Source organism: Pyrus communis, chromosome 13 (genome assembly GCF_963583255.1).
Source record: "Pyrus communis chromosome 13, drPyrComm1.1, whole genome shotgun sequence".
NCBI classification, from domain to species: Eukaryota; Viridiplantae; Streptophyta; class Magnoliopsida; order Rosales; family Rosaceae; genus Pyrus; species Pyrus communis.
The window spans coordinates 5,823,117-5,840,476 of NC_084815.1; the positions used below are offsets into that span (position 1 = coordinate 5,823,117).

General features: G+C 37.4%; 2 protein-coding genes, 1 long non-coding RNA gene and 1 pseudogene across 3 annotated transcripts; 2 read left to right on the top strand and 2 right to left on the bottom strand.

The window, feature by feature from the left end:
* Nucleotides 1-1,087: 1,087 nt before the first annotated feature.
* On the bottom strand, nucleotides 1,088-5,630 carry LOC137712137 (pentatricopeptide repeat-containing protein At2g33680-like; annotated as a pseudogene).
* Nucleotides 5,631-7,115: 1,485 nt separating this feature from the next.
* LOC137712454 (uncharacterized) lies at nucleotides 7,116-8,522 on the top strand. The gene is made up of 3 exons (XR_011065221.1): nucleotides 7,116-7,218; nucleotides 7,319-7,495; nucleotides 8,451-8,522. It is a non-coding gene; the product is annotated as an uncharacterized lncRNA (long non-coding RNA).
* A 789-nt stretch (nucleotides 8,523-9,311) lies between these two features.
* LOC137711881 (uncharacterized) lies at nucleotides 9,312-12,681 on the top strand. Its single transcript, XM_068451037.1, has 5 exons — nucleotides 9,312-9,493; nucleotides 10,061-10,152; nucleotides 10,298-10,410; nucleotides 11,740-11,821; nucleotides 12,186-12,681. Exons 1-5 carry the CDS (start codon nucleotides 9,454-9,456, stop codon nucleotides 12,357-12,359), a joined length of 501 nt encoding a protein of 166 aa, XP_068307138.1. The 5' UTR covers nucleotides 9,312-9,453; the 3' UTR covers nucleotides 12,360-12,681.
* Nucleotides 12,682-13,580: 899 nt separating this feature from the next.
* Nucleotides 13,581-17,360, bottom strand: LOC137712813 (calcium-dependent protein kinase 32-like). The gene is made up of 8 exons (XM_068451980.1): nucleotides 16,441-17,360; nucleotides 15,975-16,098; nucleotides 15,746-15,889; nucleotides 15,422-15,574; nucleotides 15,173-15,288; nucleotides 14,654-14,821; nucleotides 14,213-14,446; nucleotides 13,581-14,046 (listed from the first exon to the last, which is right to left on the bottom strand). The coding sequence occupies exons 1-8, from the start codon at nucleotides 16,939-16,941 to the stop codon at nucleotides 13,891-13,893; spliced, it is 1,596 nt and encodes a 531-aa protein (XP_068308081.1). The 5' UTR covers nucleotides 16,942-17,360; the 3' UTR covers nucleotides 13,581-13,890.

Below are 17,360 nucleotides of genomic sequence, written 5' to 3' on the forward strand. Positions count from 1 at the left end.
GTAAATGTTTGTTAATCGTAAGTGGGAAGATTCAAATCCGATCAGAGGATCAAAAAGAAATGGCGACGTCCTTAACATAATCAACCTAACTTTTTAAAGACAGGCGGTGCCTTCTGACCTAGGACGTTTTGGTACCTACATACTTTATAATCCTCTATTACAATAAGGACTTTAAGCACCCACAGAATACTGTTTGAGTCAAAATCAATAAATGAAAGTTTGCTGAGTGCCTGGAATTACGACATACTGTACAAGCATGAAAGCACTTCTGTTAATAAAAATGCGACACCAGCTTCAAAAGCAAAAGAAAAAGATTTTAACAGTATAAAGCATTATGTCTTCAGTCCGTGACAACGAACCTGGACCATTTAGTATTCTCCAATGTGTTAACAATGTCCAAAGTTTCGAAACTCTGAAAATGATGTATCACCAACCTTCAACGTATTCTTTGTTTGGTACAAAAAAAGGCCAACAAGAAGGATCTTTCCCTACAAGGTTCAAACAAAGGAGATCTTCAAAAATCTCCCTTTAGAGGTTGCACTGCATTGAAAATACTTTCTTGCATTGGCCCCCATTTCATCTTTATGACTAGGAGTTTAAGGCTCTACGATTTAGTTTTGGCTAACAAAAAGGCAAGATAGATGCTACTTCCTATTTGTGTAGTATGCACTAAAGTAGATTATAACTCTCACACCGAAATATAGAAGTAGCTCTTCTATTTCGATCATTTTATTGAATACAAAGTTTGAACTTTCAAACTTTCAATTTGAGATTTGGCTTTTTAACCAAAATGGTCCCTGAGATTGACATAATTTCTCACTTTGGTTCTTGAGATTTGATATCAATAGAAGTGGTCCATGAAGTTGTCTACCATCAATCATTTTGGTCCTTATATGAAAAAACTATGTTAGACAGGACCAAAACGATAAAAATACCCTCATTATTAAACAATTGGCCAAAATGATTTGACAAATTTTGAGGGTATTTTTGTCATTTTGGCCTTATTTAACGGAGATTTTTCACAGAATGACCAAAATAATTGACGGTAGACAAACTCAGGACCACTCTATTGAGTTCAAATCTCAGGGACCAATGAAGAATTATGCTAATCTCAAGGACTATTTTGGATAAAAAGCCTAGAGATTTTTATCTCGCAACCAACAAGAAAATGCAAAAATACCAAAGTCTGCCACACACCGGGATCTCTAATTGAAATTCAGGTACCATTTACAAGACAAAATTGTGTGTATTAAGATATGGCATGTGTTTATTTACATAATGCCATCACAATGTTGAACTTTTACAATCAAGCAGTGGATGATATATTCATATGTTAGCTTGCATTCTCTTACTAATCTTATCCTCATGTCGTATAACAGAAAATTAAAACGTAAGCACATTCCATGTCCGTTTCAAGAAAAAGAGGACCACTTACAGAAATGGAAGCTCCTTGACTGATACCCTGCATCTCCATTGACATCTCCATCTAAGAGAAGCGATCAAGTTGCATGCGCTTCATGAGCAATGAATTGTACGAGTTATATTTGTGGAAAATCTCAAGGGACGAAGACGACTGATTTGTTAATACGCAGATATCAAATCTCAAATCAGATGGAGATCACATCTATCATCACGGTTTTGTTTTATTAAAACCTTTAATAGATCGAGTTCTGCATAAATTTCAGCACTTTTTGGATGGTCCAGCCTCTTCAGGTTGCAAGTCAAGCAAACGTTTTGAGGATAACATGCCATAATTCAAATTCACGTTGACTAAAGTTCTCCAAAGCATAGGTGAATCTGGAAATGGACTTTTGTTGATGAAATCGATGGCTTCTGAAAAATTCCCAGACCGACCCAGAAGATCCACCGTGCATACAAAGTGCTCAATTCCTGACTTAGTTCCATACTTTGGCACCATTTCGTTGAATAAGCGAAACCCAGTTTCCCATAGTCCAGCGTAACTGCAAGCTTGAAGAGTAGCCAATAACGTGATCTCATCTGGGGCAAATCCTTCTTCCTTCATTGATTTAAAAAGTGAAAGTGCTTTGTTGCCTTCCCCATGAAGGGCATGCGCCGAAATTATGGCGTTCCAGGATACGCAATCATGACTATTCATACCATTGAACATTTGATATGCTTCTTCAATGCTACCACATTTGGCATACATGGTAATTACAGCATTAGCTGCAGTGGAATTGGCTTCAAATCCAGCTTTAATAATGCAAGCATGGAGACTCTTCCCCCTTTCTAAGCAAGCTTCTTCAGCTGCTACACTAAGGAGCCGTGAATATGTTATGAAATCTGGATTCATACCAGAAGATCTTAACAGACTAAATAAGACCATGGAATCCTCTTCAACATCTCTATGTGGTTCCATAAATCCAACAAGTACTGCACTAAATGAAGCGGTGTTTTAACCTGAAAGGTCATCAAAAACCTGTCTTGCAGATTGAAGGCTCCCACATTTCGCGTACATGTCAATCAACTCAGTGCCAACATTGACGCAAGAGACAAAATCAAGCTTTATGCAAAATGCATGGATCTGACATCCCAATTCCAGATTTCTGCACTCTGAACATCAAGCACAGTACAAAAACAGCTAGAATCAACACAAATACCTCGATCGAGTATTTTTAAGAAAGCATCGAGGGCCATATCATCACAGCCATTTTTAACATTCATTGACAGAAGCACGGTCCAAGAAATTAAGTTTCTCTCACCCAGTAAATAAAACATTGCCTCAGCTTCTTCAACCATCTGGTGCTTTCCATACATGGCTATTACTGCATTTCCAACAGAAGTTTCACCCATAATACCATATTTGACAGCAAGTCCATGTAATTGCAAGCATTCATCCGCACCCACACCTCCATCGCAAGCGTTAATCAAATTTGTAAAAGTATTGGCTCTAAGCCAGAACTCAGAAGATGCATAAAGACCACAATTGCTTTCTCCCCACAGCCTGCCTTCCCATATTCCAAAACAACATAATTTAAACACTGAACATCTTTGTAATCCATGTCATTGAACACTTTCTCTGCGCCACCCAAGAAGCCACTTCTAGAGTACATAGAAACCAAAGAAGTGGCCGCAAAAACATTCTTCTCTTTTTACAGCAAAACCGTGAACCTGTTCCCCACTTGTCCGGTCTCCAAGTGAACTACATGCCTCCAAAATCACCGAGCATGTACGCTCGTTAAACTTCTCGTTGCTGCGAAACATATCCTGCGCAATGTGGAAGACAGATTCAAAGTCACCAATGTCAGAGTATCCCTTTATGAGAGAAGTCCAAGTGATTGTGTTTCTAAGAGGCATTTCATCGAAAAGGTGATGTCCATCATCCAGTCTTTTGAATTTCGAGTACAAGTTGACAAGATTGTTGCCCAGAAATGTGTCATTCCGGCAGCCATATTTGAGTAAAAATGCATGAATTGCCTGACCCAGAATGAGATTTCTGGACCCAGTTGAGAGTTGGAGGAGCTGAGGCCAGTCATTGAAGAGAAATGTGTATTCTCGTTGTTTGAGGAAGGTTGTGCCTTCCAATCTAGTGTATACATAAAGTTGAGATAATCAGATAAAATGATGCATTTTCTAAGCAGAGAATTCAAGTAATTACTATCACTAGCCATAATCAGATAAACAAAATGAGAGTACTAGCCAAGCCAATGTTCCTTTGGTTTCATACTCCTAATCATTTCACAGCCAGACATGTGCATATTATTATTATATTAGAGAGCAACAGGGCAAGCAATTGTGAGTGTGCAGAGAAATATTATGGGCTGGATCTTCAGGTGCAAGGTCAAATAACGCTCATTATGTGTACAGGGGAATATGTGAGTGTGCAGAGAAATTTCACCTGCAGAAGCAGATGCATATGGTTGGCAACTCATGTTTAAACAATTACGGTATATATTTATCTATAAATCTAAGTATTACATTGTGCACACTTTTGTTGCATAGTATGCTCTAAATATTATCATGCTAGTATCGCTTCTGATTCTACTTTATGCATTTACGTTGAATTGATGATCAGTTGAAAATGAAAATAAAAGCAGGAAACTTCTCCACACCCCACTCCTTGCATATCAAATCTGCCCCACCTTTTGCCAAGAAGCTCAACAACAGGGCCCGTATGTTCTTCTGGCACCTCCACAGTGGCGATCTGCAAGCAATCCAAATGGTAGAAATGACTGTTATCAGACGACTGGTATGATCCGTAACTCGTAAGGATATTTGCCTCAAGAAAAGAAAAGTTAAGCATTTGGCAATACAGTTTCTATATTTGTAATTATGTACCAACCACGCCATCACAGTTCTAATGAAAGAAGCACTACATTTACTATTAGTTTTAAGTAATATGACAATGTGCCTTATTTTGATTCCAATTCGTTCAAAATGGAGCAGACGTATTGGCCTTCAACCGTGACAGTAATTATTTATACCGTCCACTGTTTTCCTAAAGATCAGAAACAACAAAAAGTTCAAAACAATCACCTCATATGGTTACAAAGGCCCCTCGGAATAGGGATCCTTCCGAAGAGAACTAAAAGGGTGCATCGTTGGTGCCAATTTGCAAAATGGTCTGGGCTATCTGAACTGTCTAAATTCTAGACTCCCATCTAAGAATCATCCCTAGAAAGGAAAAAAAAAAAAAAAAAAAAAAAAAAAAACAGAAAATTTGAAAATTGCTTGCCCATTTGAGTTATCATCATCTATATTTCAGTACTGTATTCGCCTATTTATTTAATCAAAACTGGATAAAGTGATTTCAAATTTGTTGTGTTTTTAAAAAGATCCAGGAAACGAGAGACCTAACAAGTGAAGAGGTGGGATCAACGACTGCAGTGAGGATTGAGCTACATGTGATCCCTCTTGACTTCCATCGAAAGAGACCCCTATTAATACAAAGACTGTACTTTCCAAATGCAGATCATTGAATTGTTACGAATATCCTAGACAGGTTCGCCTCTTTCGCTTGTTCATACATACACCCTAAGGGAAAACGTAAGGAATTGGGGAAGTTATCATAGTATGAGACGGTAGACATCTATAGAAATTACTTCATAGGCATACCTCACGTCCGACAACCGAGTGTTTACATCATCTCTGTCAATAGCAGGTCCAGGTATGTTCCTTATGTTACTTCTCCTCATCAATTTACTCCTCCTCTCTAAGACAATAACCCAGTTCCCTATCAGACTAACCTTACCCATTCCCAACCAACAAATCAAGCAAGAAAACAACCTCTACCGCTACGAGGCTATCTCGAAGATAAATTCTGAAACCTATTAGCTCTAAATATGTAATTGATGCAGTAAACATGAAAAGAATAGAAATTAAAGATTGCAAGAGAAGAAGAAGAAGCAAAAGTACCTGCTGCGGTGGCTGCGGCTTCGGTGGCTTCGGAGACGGAGCATTTGATTGGCGACCGAGCGGAGAAGCGTTTCGGGTTACGGGAGCGGAGTTTGAGTGTGGTGGTTTTGGCGGTTGAGGAAGAAGGTTAAGGTGAAGACGAAGAGTTGCTTGGAGAATGGAATAGGAGGGGAAAGTCTAGTAATTCTAGGGTTGTTGGTGTTAGGGTTTGGGAGGGAGAAGTAGGAGCTGTGGAATCTGCAGGTTGCCTTCTCCATGGCTCTCAGCCTCTCACTCACTGTCACTGATGAATATTTCAAAAATCCCAGAATTAATCCTTTTAACGCGGGTGGTATTGTTTAATTAGCGCATAACTAGGCGTGTTCTCTTCATTTATAAGTTAAGTAAGATATTCGATTATCAACTAATTAGAATCATATTACTTTAGTCTAAAGTAGGAGGGGAAATCGCACTATTCATATGAACAGTGTTTTGAACGATATTTCAGTTTATTTACAAGATTGGCACTCAGATGCTTTAACCAGTTTTCTCTTAATTTATAAAATTGCCACTCAGGCTTAAGGACCAATTTCCAGCCGTTGGCTGCATCTCAGCTTTTGACTCGGCAGGAGAGAGGAGGGGGACATCACGGCTGACAAATTGGAGAAAGACGATCGCTCCCATTTTTGACTCGGAGACAGCTGGGTGTGCCTGTGGCGAGCGGAGAGAGGGGGACAGAGCGACTACAGAGGAGGGAGACACAGGGCCTGACAGATTGGAGAGAGATGGGAGCTACGGGTTTGGACTGAGTGAGAGAGATATTTAGGTGGGTGCTCTGACAGGATCCATGGGATTTTCTCCCATTTTAGAGAGAGATGGACAGGGAGAGAGATACAGAGCGGAAAGCATAGGTGTGTGTATTCTTTGGGTCTTCCGAAAACGCTAGAAACCTAAAACATTCTCAGATGCTCTGCAACGGGTTGGCGACTTCGATCATTCGTCCTACAGTCCGCATCGATCTCTTCCATCTCTGCTTCGTGATCCCTTCGATCCCTTCAAGAGGTAATTAAATCTCACTTCTTTCTCTGATTCGTACCTTATTCTCACTGTTTTTCTCGAATTGTTTGTTTTTCTTGGATATTGTTGTGTTTCGATCCCAAAATTTTTCGTATTTGAAGGGATCTTATTTCTGGTATCTGATTTGTGGAGGGTTTTTTATACTTTTAAACGTGGGGTTGTGGGTGTTTTGTCCAGGGAGCAAAATTTATCTGGTTAGGCTTTTTCCCTTTGAAAATTAATAGATGTTCAAATTCGGAACCGTGAATTATTAATTTATTTGTTGTTGCGGTAATTTAGGCACTTGAAAGCGAGGCAACCATGGTTAGATTTCATGTGGTTCATGAAAGACTCGGTCAGGCTTTAGAAGGTTTGCCTGATGAACTTTACCTATCAGATGAAGTTGAGGAACAGGCATATACATATATGTCCCTTTTATCCATTTTCAAGCTAATGCTTCCCAAGTGTTATTTCATTTTTTTTCACACAGACAGATCACTTTTCAATTCAAACTATTCTCGCTTTGCTGCACACGTTTGATATAAGTCCGTCTGGGTTTGACGAGATTCAAAGTACTTCTTATCAAATTGGTTGCACGGACCACTACGAGGTAGACATCCTCCAAACCCTCTACATAGCATTGAGGTAAATCCCACTTCTGCTCTGCTTCACAAATTATTTGTTATTTTCCGTAATATATTTTGATTTCTAGAACTGTAATTTCATATTATTGCCCTTTCGACTCCTCTCCCAGTGCCTCAAGCCAAAACCAAACCCAGCTCCAGTCCTCTACAAATCAAACCTCACAAAGTAAAGCACTCTGATTTCGTTTTTTTATTTCTGGTCCAGTAACCTTAGGTAAAGCGAAGAACTATATAAATCCTCATGCATGTGGTTTGTTCTTTTGCAGAATCCGAGATTGGAGGTGATAAGTAGCTGGTTTTAGCTTCTGAGGCAGACACTTGAAGAAGGAGCAAAGATGAATGCATTAGTGGCAACGAACAGACACTTTAAGTTTGCTGCTCGGCTTTTGGGATTGGACTCCAAGCTTGAGAAAAGTTTACTTATACCATTTAGGGAAATCAAGGTAATTTTGCATATAATCTCCCTTATGTATATCCCTTACTCTTAATTATAGGTAGATTGTGTGTATTGGTTTTGCCCCCTTTTTTTCATTACCCTATTATTTGTTGTTGTCCTCACCCTGTGAATCCAATGCTGAGTCTTTTTTTTTTATCCTTCTAAAATACATTATGCATCTGGTTTTTGTTCATTCACATATGATGCACTGTTAATCGTTTCCTAACAAATCTGTTTATGTATGTTATTTTCTGTTTGGTTTGATTCACAGGGATAGCTTTTTTATGGTTATTGTTGTTAGAAATAGATTTAATTTTTTATGCCTTTGAACAAACCCTGTGAATCAAATGCTCTGTTTTTTTATGCTTTTTTATGGTGGTTGTTGTTGTTGTTGGTTTGTTCAAAACAATATGTTGTTGTTAGAAATAGATTTAATTTTTTATGGTTGTTATTTTCTGAGGATCATTCATGGTCACCATTGAAAACAAGTGTGATTTGTTCTTCGCCATCATATTTCAAATCAAAATTGGTTCTGTCATTAATAATTCAAATGATCAGTTCTTTTATTTCAGAGCAATATTTTTTCTTTATCGGTTTATGTAGATTGGGTGGCGTTCGATAGTTGATGGATTGATGCCTAGAATCCTACTACTAATTTTGGGCTACAGTCTTGACCATTATTTACAGCAGAGATGTTGTTTTGAGATTAAGAGACCTTAGGAAACTATCATACAAGACTATAGTTACAATTGAATATCGTTTTGGAGTTCATAAGAGGAATGTGTTTATGGAAGTGAATATCTTCTTTTTCAATAAAAACAACAAATATATTGATCTTCAAAACCAGGGTTTAGGGTAGACTGTCGTTCAATGTATAGAATTTTACCCCTTTTATTACTTTTTTAATATTTCAATCCTCTTTCAGAATATTAATCCGTAAACTTATTAAATTTATTCACCAGGTCATTTTTCTTTCAATCCCGAAGTTCGTATTTCAGGAATTTGGATGGTTGGACACAGCACTTCGCCCTTTGGCTTTTGAGGTATATTTATTTGCTGTTGTTATGGTGGAATGTGCAATCGTTATGTCTTAAGTTGAGCCTGGTTCTTTAATAAAAACAACCAAATGTATTGACTTTTGTATGTGTTTCGCGTGAGAACACCAAGTTGTGATGTGTTTGCATAATGGTTTGAATCTGTGCTTAGGTTGGTTTGAAACTCAGGTTGGGTTATGGTTTTGTTCAATTTTAATTTCATTCTCTGGTTTTAGTTTCTAATGAATGAAGAGAATCATTCTCAATGACTACTAGAAGGCATCCTGTATAGCTGCTATTGCATTGTCATGCAAAACTTCACGCTTATTGGTGGTTAATTGTAGGTATATGTGACCATTGTCTTTTCAATTGGTAAAAAATCTTCTCTAACTTCTGAAAATTCATGGTCAGCATTGAAAAGAAGTGTGATTTGTTCTTGGCCATCATATTTCAAATCAAAATTGGTTCTGTCATGAATAATTTAAATGATCAGTTCTTTTATTTCAGAGCAATATTTTTTCTTTATCGGTTTATGTAGATCGCGTAACGTTCGATAGTTGATGGATTGATGCCTAGAATCCTACTACTAATTTTGGGCTACAGGCTTCACCATTATTTACAGCAGAGATGTTGTTTTGAGATTAAGAGAATTTCACTTCTGCATGAACTTTGTGCACTTTGAAATCTTTATTTTGGGCTCATTCTTATAACATCTTTGGAAATATTTCAAAACTTGACTCCCTTTTTCTTAGTCATGATTGCTATTATCTTTTTAACCGGGTCATGAGAAAAGTTAGGGTAAGCATGTACGAGTATCAGCTGGAAAGCATGTTTGTTCACCACATGAGGCGGATAATTGTTCAGCTGTATATGGATTTGCTTTTGTTGGACTGTGCTGCTTTAAAGTTCTGGATTGGTGCTATCAGTGAAAATGCCCCCCCTGTGCTGCGTTGGGGACTTTCTTGATTCAAGTATTATTCACTTGGTTTTCTTATTTTCTTACAAGTTTTCATTTAAAAAAAAAAAATTGCTTCATTCATATGCATTCTATGTTGCTAGCTACTGGGGTTTACAATTTTTTTACTTTTTGCTTTTTATTTTTCCTCCTCAGGTAATATTTTCCTTTTACTGCATATTGTATCTTCTGTTTGGGAGTGCCTCTGTTTTTTTAACTTGCTGAGAATGCCTCTGTCAAAATTTTAAGGGCCTTTCTTTGTTTCATCCAATCATTTTCTTCAATTTCTATGTCCAACTATGAAGCATTTTTTTTTTATTGATATAAAGACCTTTTCTTTCTCCAATTATGCCTCTGTCAACTCTTTTTGATTTAAATGCACTCATTTAGCACTCACATTTTTCTGATAGAGTAGATGAAAAAGAGGGAAACATAGCACTCACATTTATCTGATAGAGTAGATGAAAAAGAGGGAAACATGGATTATATATGCGCCTTCACTTTGTTTTCTTATACGTCCTACTGTTATGAGATTAAATTTAACAGACATCCATACTAACAGCTTCGGTTTTCAAATTTGTAGAAACCAGCTGTGATCTGTTGCAAGAAAGACTCAGAAAAGAAAATACCTCTACATACCGAAGATTATGTCCAACTTTAGCATGCTTGAAACAGGTATGCTATGCCATCAGCTGCTTCTAATTTTGTAAACAGTTAATACTATCTTAAAATTGAAATGCCAATGATTCGAAGCTCATGACTGAATTATTATAGTTCTGTAAGATTTATTGAATACTTTTTTTCAAGCTGTCTCTCGCAGCGGAATCACCGCCACCAACAGCTATGGCTGCGCAGTTCGTCGTCGTCCAGTAGTCCTCCGAAATTCAACTCTCTCTTTACTCTCTCCGACTCAGTGCGTCTCTATTCTTCCAGGTACACCCATATCTATATCCCAAACGACTCTTTATATGTATCTATTTGTTAGAGAAGGCTTTTGCCCTTTGGGTTCAATTTTATCTGCTGTCTGTGTTGGATTTGATGTCTTCTCAGTCCTTATTTTTTTATCCAGCAATGGAGCTTGCATTATCACTTGAGAAATTGGCAAATGAAAGCTGCTTCACTTGCAGAGTGTAAAACATTCATTGTTATTGTATGATGTCTTCTTAATATAAGATGATTAGGTGTAGGTGATTATATTTTGTACCAGTAACATGGGTTGGTTGTTGTTATGAATTAACAATTATGTGATCGTGAGACAATTGTGCAAAGATAAAGTATTGGATTGCTGTTTGGTGTGGGTGCAAGTTGTGCCGGATTAGTACTTTGGAGCATCATTTTTGAAAAATCATATGGTCAAGTCAGAGAAAAATGTTAGTTACTTGCTTATATACTGTAAGGATGCTTGGGCTGGTATATGTATTTCCACATATTGTATTGGCAGCCACAAACATTTGTGTTTTATCCGGCAGTGTGATGCCATTTTTATCCCAACAGGTTCTGGAAGTGATCTCTGTTTCTGTTATCAAATGTGTGTAGTTTCCTATTTTTTTTCTTCTTTTGGCTGGAAAGTAATGGAGAAGATAAAATTTGAAAGACACAGTTGTGGTAATCCTTGAGATAAAAGTAGATGATCCAAGTTTTACTACATATATTTCAAGGAATTAATGTTGGATGCAAAGAACAATGTTACAGTTTCACCATCATACGTCCAAATATTGTAAGTTTGGGACTTAACCTAAGGTGTAGTTAGCAAGACCACTTACAAGTTATAAATGTTTGGTTTTTTTTTTTTTTTTTTTTTTTTTTTGGGGGGGGGGGGGGGGGGGGTGGGGGGGGGGGAAGCAGTTGAAAAACTTGATATCACCTTTGCATTTGTATGTTATCAATGTAAAGATTATTCTTTTGATCAGTTAGATGTCAGTTTTATAATCAATGCTTTGGTTAACTATAAATCCACACACCGTTTTCATAAGATTTGTTTTTCTGCCAACATGTTAATTTTGCTCAATGATAATGCCATAATTGGAATATTTTTTATAGAAATGATGTAATGGGTTAATCTGAAATTTTGAACTGAACTCTTACATGACTGCTATTGCACATGCTCCTCTTTTTTGGTTGTTGGGTTTTATTTTTATTTCATTTTTTGGTAAATGCAATTGTTGGTTTTGCAAAGCACTGACTTCTATCTTATTTTTAGTTCTCTATGCATGTAGTTTCACCTTTTTTGATCTCGAGTATCTGGTTGGTTTTATTTATCAGGCCCAGGGTTGTGATTCTGGATGCTGACATGATTAACCACACTTGGTGCGGAGAAATGCAAGCATGTTGCAGCGTATTATGGGTATATTGCTACTACTTTTTTTTCCTCCTTTCTGTAAATGATACTAGATTTTAACCAAGATCAGATTGTATCAAACAAAAGCATTGTTTTCCAACTGGTATAAAACAAGATTCTTTTCCACCAAAAAAAGACTAGGTATCCATATTGTATCGTTATTTTCTTTATAGTATAAACCTGTTGAATCAACCATAGAATTGGTTTTGGAGTTTTCGTTTGATCAGAGAGTGTTTTTTTTGGGTGAAAGTTTTAATCAGTGAGACTCGGATGAAAATGGAAGAATTTCTCTAAGAATCAGACCCTATGCATTCTTACTGTTTAATGCTGAGAGTTTCTATTCTGTTATATTATAATGGAACCAATGCAGGTTTACTTCGACTACATGAGGAGCTTCAGAGTTGAATTTGATGAGTTTTTTGAGGAAGGAATGATATCAGAAATTGAAGTTGGATTAGGTCCGTGTGGAGAGCTATGGTATCCTTCTTATCCTGAACGGCATGGTTGGAAATATCCTGGTATTGGTGAATTCCAGGTACCTTAACAAATGGTGATCCCTCTTTTCATTAGTGGCATGCATAATAGCTAGGGACTGACAGTTATTTATAAATGTTTAAGTTAATAGCCCTTCATTCATCTGTGGTTATGACCTTAAGCCTGTAGCTCATTTGATTTTTTACTTCTATCTGAACTTTGAAGTAGTTCTCTGATTCAACCTGGTTTAGTCGATCCCCTTTTGTCGCGATGCCAATTTACGGTTCTTATCATGTAAATTGGTTGAATGTTGCTTCTGTTTCTTATGAAAACAGAGAATTTTTTGCAACCACGTCTTTTGTAATCAAGAACGTTCAATTTTGTCCTGTTAATTGTACAATGTCTTTTCATATCAGCTATGTTGAATGTTTATAAAAACCAAGCTGCTTATCTTACCGACCCCTTTCACTCATCTATTCCTCTGTCCGTTCATGGTTATGTTTAATTTATTCAGGTTAAATGTGTCTTATTCATGCAGTTTAGGCTGGTGCATTCAAGTCCCGCAGCAACACGCGTGCATATTTTCTAGTTATTACCAAATCTCTTATTCTTTAAACAAACAAAAAATAAATTTTTTTTTTTAAGGATTTATCAAATTGCCGGTTTGGTAAGTTAATTCAAGTGGTTCGGGGTTAGGCTCCTTTAGAAAGTGTTTTTAAATAATTAAAAGCGCTTTTGAAAAAAATGTTTTTCACAACAACCCTTACCCTATGTTTGGGTGAAGAAATTTAAAATTACTAAGGAATTTAAAAATGACGGAAATTGAAATGACGAGATTTTATTTTCTAGAATTTGTAAATTTTTTTGTTTGGTAAACCTAGAATAACAATGGAATTGAATACGGAATTTGTTATTTTTAAACTCAATTGAAAAATGACACCTATTTACATGGAATTTGAACTTAGGATTTTGAGGTCTCAAATTCCAAGTTTTTTTTTCCACGCAGAAATTCTAAATTTCTATGTTTATGAATCCAAACAAAAGAATCGGTGTCTGTCAATTTATAAATTCTGACTTTTACCAAAATTCTATGTTTATTTCCCTCATCCAAACAATGTGTTGGTAAAAATACAAGTTAATCATCAAAAAGCACATGACTAAAGGCACCAATCATGAGCTTCTTATAGGAAGTACTGCAAGTGCTTTTGAAATCCAAAAATAATTTTTGAAATACGCTTTCAATTATTTAAAAACACTTTTCAAACAAGCCCTTAATTTGAATCTGTATGAATCTCATAAACTCACACCAAACAATGACTTTTGATGAAAATATGCGTCCCAATTTGTAACATATTTACAATCACAATGAGCTTGTTTTCCAACCTACTCTTTCCCCCACCCAACCCTTACAACAAATACGTTACATGCATCACCATTCACCAAGACACGAACACCCTTGGCCCATGTCCTAGTAATAATCACAAATCGGTCTAAAAACAACGAAAAAATGGAACAAGAATTACATAACACAAAAAAAAAATGAAAGATTGTTTCCTTAATATGCATCCTCCCCACAAGTACCGTGAGTCAATCCTCCAACGTTACGTACTCTCCGTTTTACCTTCCACCGATCCATCCCTTATCAATTTCAAACTGAGACTATTGAACCGGTCTCGCGAATACTGCCTTGATGCTTTCCTCCAATCTGTCCCGGCCTTCATCATTGCGGCAAACTCCTCATAACTTATTCGTCCATCCTGCAATCATGGAAAGGATTCAGTGTGGATTCTAAGCAAATACTACAACAAGAAAAATTCAAGGTTCTGGTTCATATGCAGATTTGCAACAAGACTCCCATTAAGATAAAATTAGAAAAATGGTCGATGTGTGTCGGTTATAGATTTAACATGCAATCTGACTGACCTTGTCTGTATCTACGTCAAAAATAATGGCATTGATTACATCTTCAATGTTGTCATCAACTTCATTTCTCAAGGCATTTCGCAACTCTTCAATTTCAATATACCCACTCTGGTTTTGGTCGAAGAATTCAAATGCTTTGCGAAGGTGCTCCTCATCATTGCCCATCCTTCTTAGGTGAACAGAGATGGCTACAAATTCTCCATAGTCCAGATATCCATCGTTATCTACATCACCCTGTTTAAGAGAAAAGAACCCCCTCTTATTATCATATGTAGCATTATACGGATCTTTAAAATGTAACGCAATGCACAGAGTCATTCAAGCAAGAAGGTTTCAGATTCTTTGAGTCGAACATGCATATAGATTATTATTAGCCCACAGGTCATAACTAATTAATCCTCTAACATAGTAAACCTTACACTAATACAAGATAATACTTACAGCTTCCATCATAATATGAAGATCCCCATCAGGAATCTGATGGCCAAGTTTATGTAACCCAACTCTTAACTCGTCAATGTTAATCTTGCCCTTGTTGTTAATATCCATGAGCTTAAATCCTTCCTGTATGCCAGCAACTTCCTCCATCGACAAAAACTCAGCTATAACCTGTTAATTTAAAATTTCCAAAAGAACCAAAAGAAACCATTAGACTAAGGACACATACATATCACACATACAATAGAACACACAAATGAGATGCATTACTGGTTTGGTACTGAGGTGCTTTTATAAAAAGTGGGTATCAAAAAAAGCTGAGCTCAAAAAGGTGTTTGGTAAACACTTAAAAACAGCTTATTTTCACAGTTTTGGATGAAAAAATGCTGAAAACTTGAAGCAGCAAAAATGAGTTTATTCTCACAGCACAGTAGAAGCAGTTTTTTTTAAAAGCACAGCAATACCAAACCAGCCCGAAAGGTTATGAAAAAAATTATCCAACATAAATCTTTGGAAGACTACCTTGAGAGCACTTTTCTTGAGCTTGTTCATGATAGAGAATTGCTTGAGCCTTGACCGAACAGTTTCACCTAAAGAAACATTTGGAGCTTTCTTTGCATTTTGCAACCAAGGATGATCTGCACTCAAAGAAGCAAGAATAAGATGTACGTTCATAATATTATGTTTTGCACTTTCCAAATTCTTCAAGCAACAAAAGTCTCTTTATAATGATAAACAATAATGATAACCGTCGGCAGAACTGAACATTACCTAGAACTTCCTGAGCTGTAAGCCTCCGCTTTGGATCAGGATTAAGCATCTTCTTCACAAGGTCTTTCGCATTATCAGAAACCAGAGGCCAGGGGTCCCTCTTAAAATCTACAACAGACCGGATAATTGCTTGTGCAACTCCTTGTTCAGTTTCTGCAGCAAGATAATAGATTCAAGTCAGAAATTGTCAGAAATGCTAGCATAGGAAAGCCAGCAAGTAAATCAGAATTCAATAGAAGAAAAGTAAGCAATTCATTTCAAAGGGTCTGAAATCCAAAATGGTGACATTTAAATAGACACGCACATATACAAACACACACAAACCTGCCCAAAATGGTGGAACACCACAAAGTAAGATATATAGTATAACTCCAGCACTCCACACATCAACTTCAGGACCATAGTTGCGTTTAAGCACCTCAGGAGCCATGTAATAGGGACTTCCAACAATTTCACTAAATACTTCACCTGGAAACACATGAAATAAAAAATTATTAGTAAACTAATCAGAGCAAGAACAATCAAATGTCAATAGTTTTGGAGAGGACTTTACCAGGTTTAAAGAACACGGACAACCCAAAATCGATTGCCTTTAAAGGTGCTGTTTCCTTCTTGTTTCCAAATAAAAAGTTCTCGGGTTTGAGATCCCGATGCATCACACCGTGCTTGTGGCACATCTGCAGGAGAATTAAACGCATTAAAATCATGCCAGTGCATGTAAACATATCAAAAGGTTGATTCCTCAAAGAATAATCTTGGGGAACAAAAAATCGATTCTATACATACAAAATGTCAAAAGAATCAATTCACCACAACTCGACAACTGCAATTTGACCACCAATACAATGAAAATGGAATATACTCATCAAAGAATTAAACAAATGATCAAAATTTCAATCAGATCTAGATTTAATCAAAGTCTATCACTAGTAACCAAGTACTAAAATAAAATCTATACCCTCACAAGATCCAATCAATCACCAATCCAACAGATCACAAGAAACCACCAAAACCCTCACCTGAACAACTTCAACAATCGTCTTCGTGACGGCGGCAGCCGCACGCTCTGTGTAGTGGCCTCTGGACACGATTCGATCGAAGAGCTCACCACCCTCACAGAGCTCCATAACAAGATGGACAGCATGGTCATCCTCATAGGTGTCTTTCAAGGTCACTATGTTGGGATGCTTAGGCAAATGCTTCATGATCTCAACTTCTCTCCTCACATCCTCTATATCCACAGCTGTCTTCAGCTTCTTCTTCGAAATCGATTTACAAGCAAACGTCTCGCCGGAGCCCTGATCGGTGCAAAGGTAGGTAATTCCGAACTCTCCGCGGCCGAGCTCCCGACCCAGTTCGTATCTCTGCTCGATTTCAACGCCAGTTGGGTCTTTCAGCACAGAGAGCTTGGAGCCACCATTTCCATGGCCGGCAACGTAGTTAATCGCAAATGGATTCTTCCTGTTCTTCTTGTCCTTCAACGGCGAACCCGTCTGGGGGGTCACACAGCAATTACCCATCTGTGAAAGATCGGTCTGGGAGCCACAATCGTGTCAGAATTCGAATCGAAAACTCGAGATCTGAGGTTTTAGGGCAAAATCAAGAGATGGGTTTTTGAGTTCAAGATCCCAATTGCTCTGTAGCCCAATTGAATTGAGAAAATTTTTGGAAGATGACCAGAATTTGAAACGAGAGATGGGATTTAAGGAAATGAGGAGAGAGGGTTTTGGGGTTTGGAATTGAAGAAGAAGATGAGAAGGGGAATTTCAGCGCGTGAGAGCCACCATTTGGCGGATTGGTGGAATAGAGACAGAAGGACAGAGAAAGGGTCCAGCCTCTGTCGCAGAGACTTCCCTCCTAACCTATTTCTCTCTCTAGACTCTCTCTCTAGCCTCTCTCTCTCCTTCTCTCTCTAGCGCCTCTATCTCTTTCTCTCTCT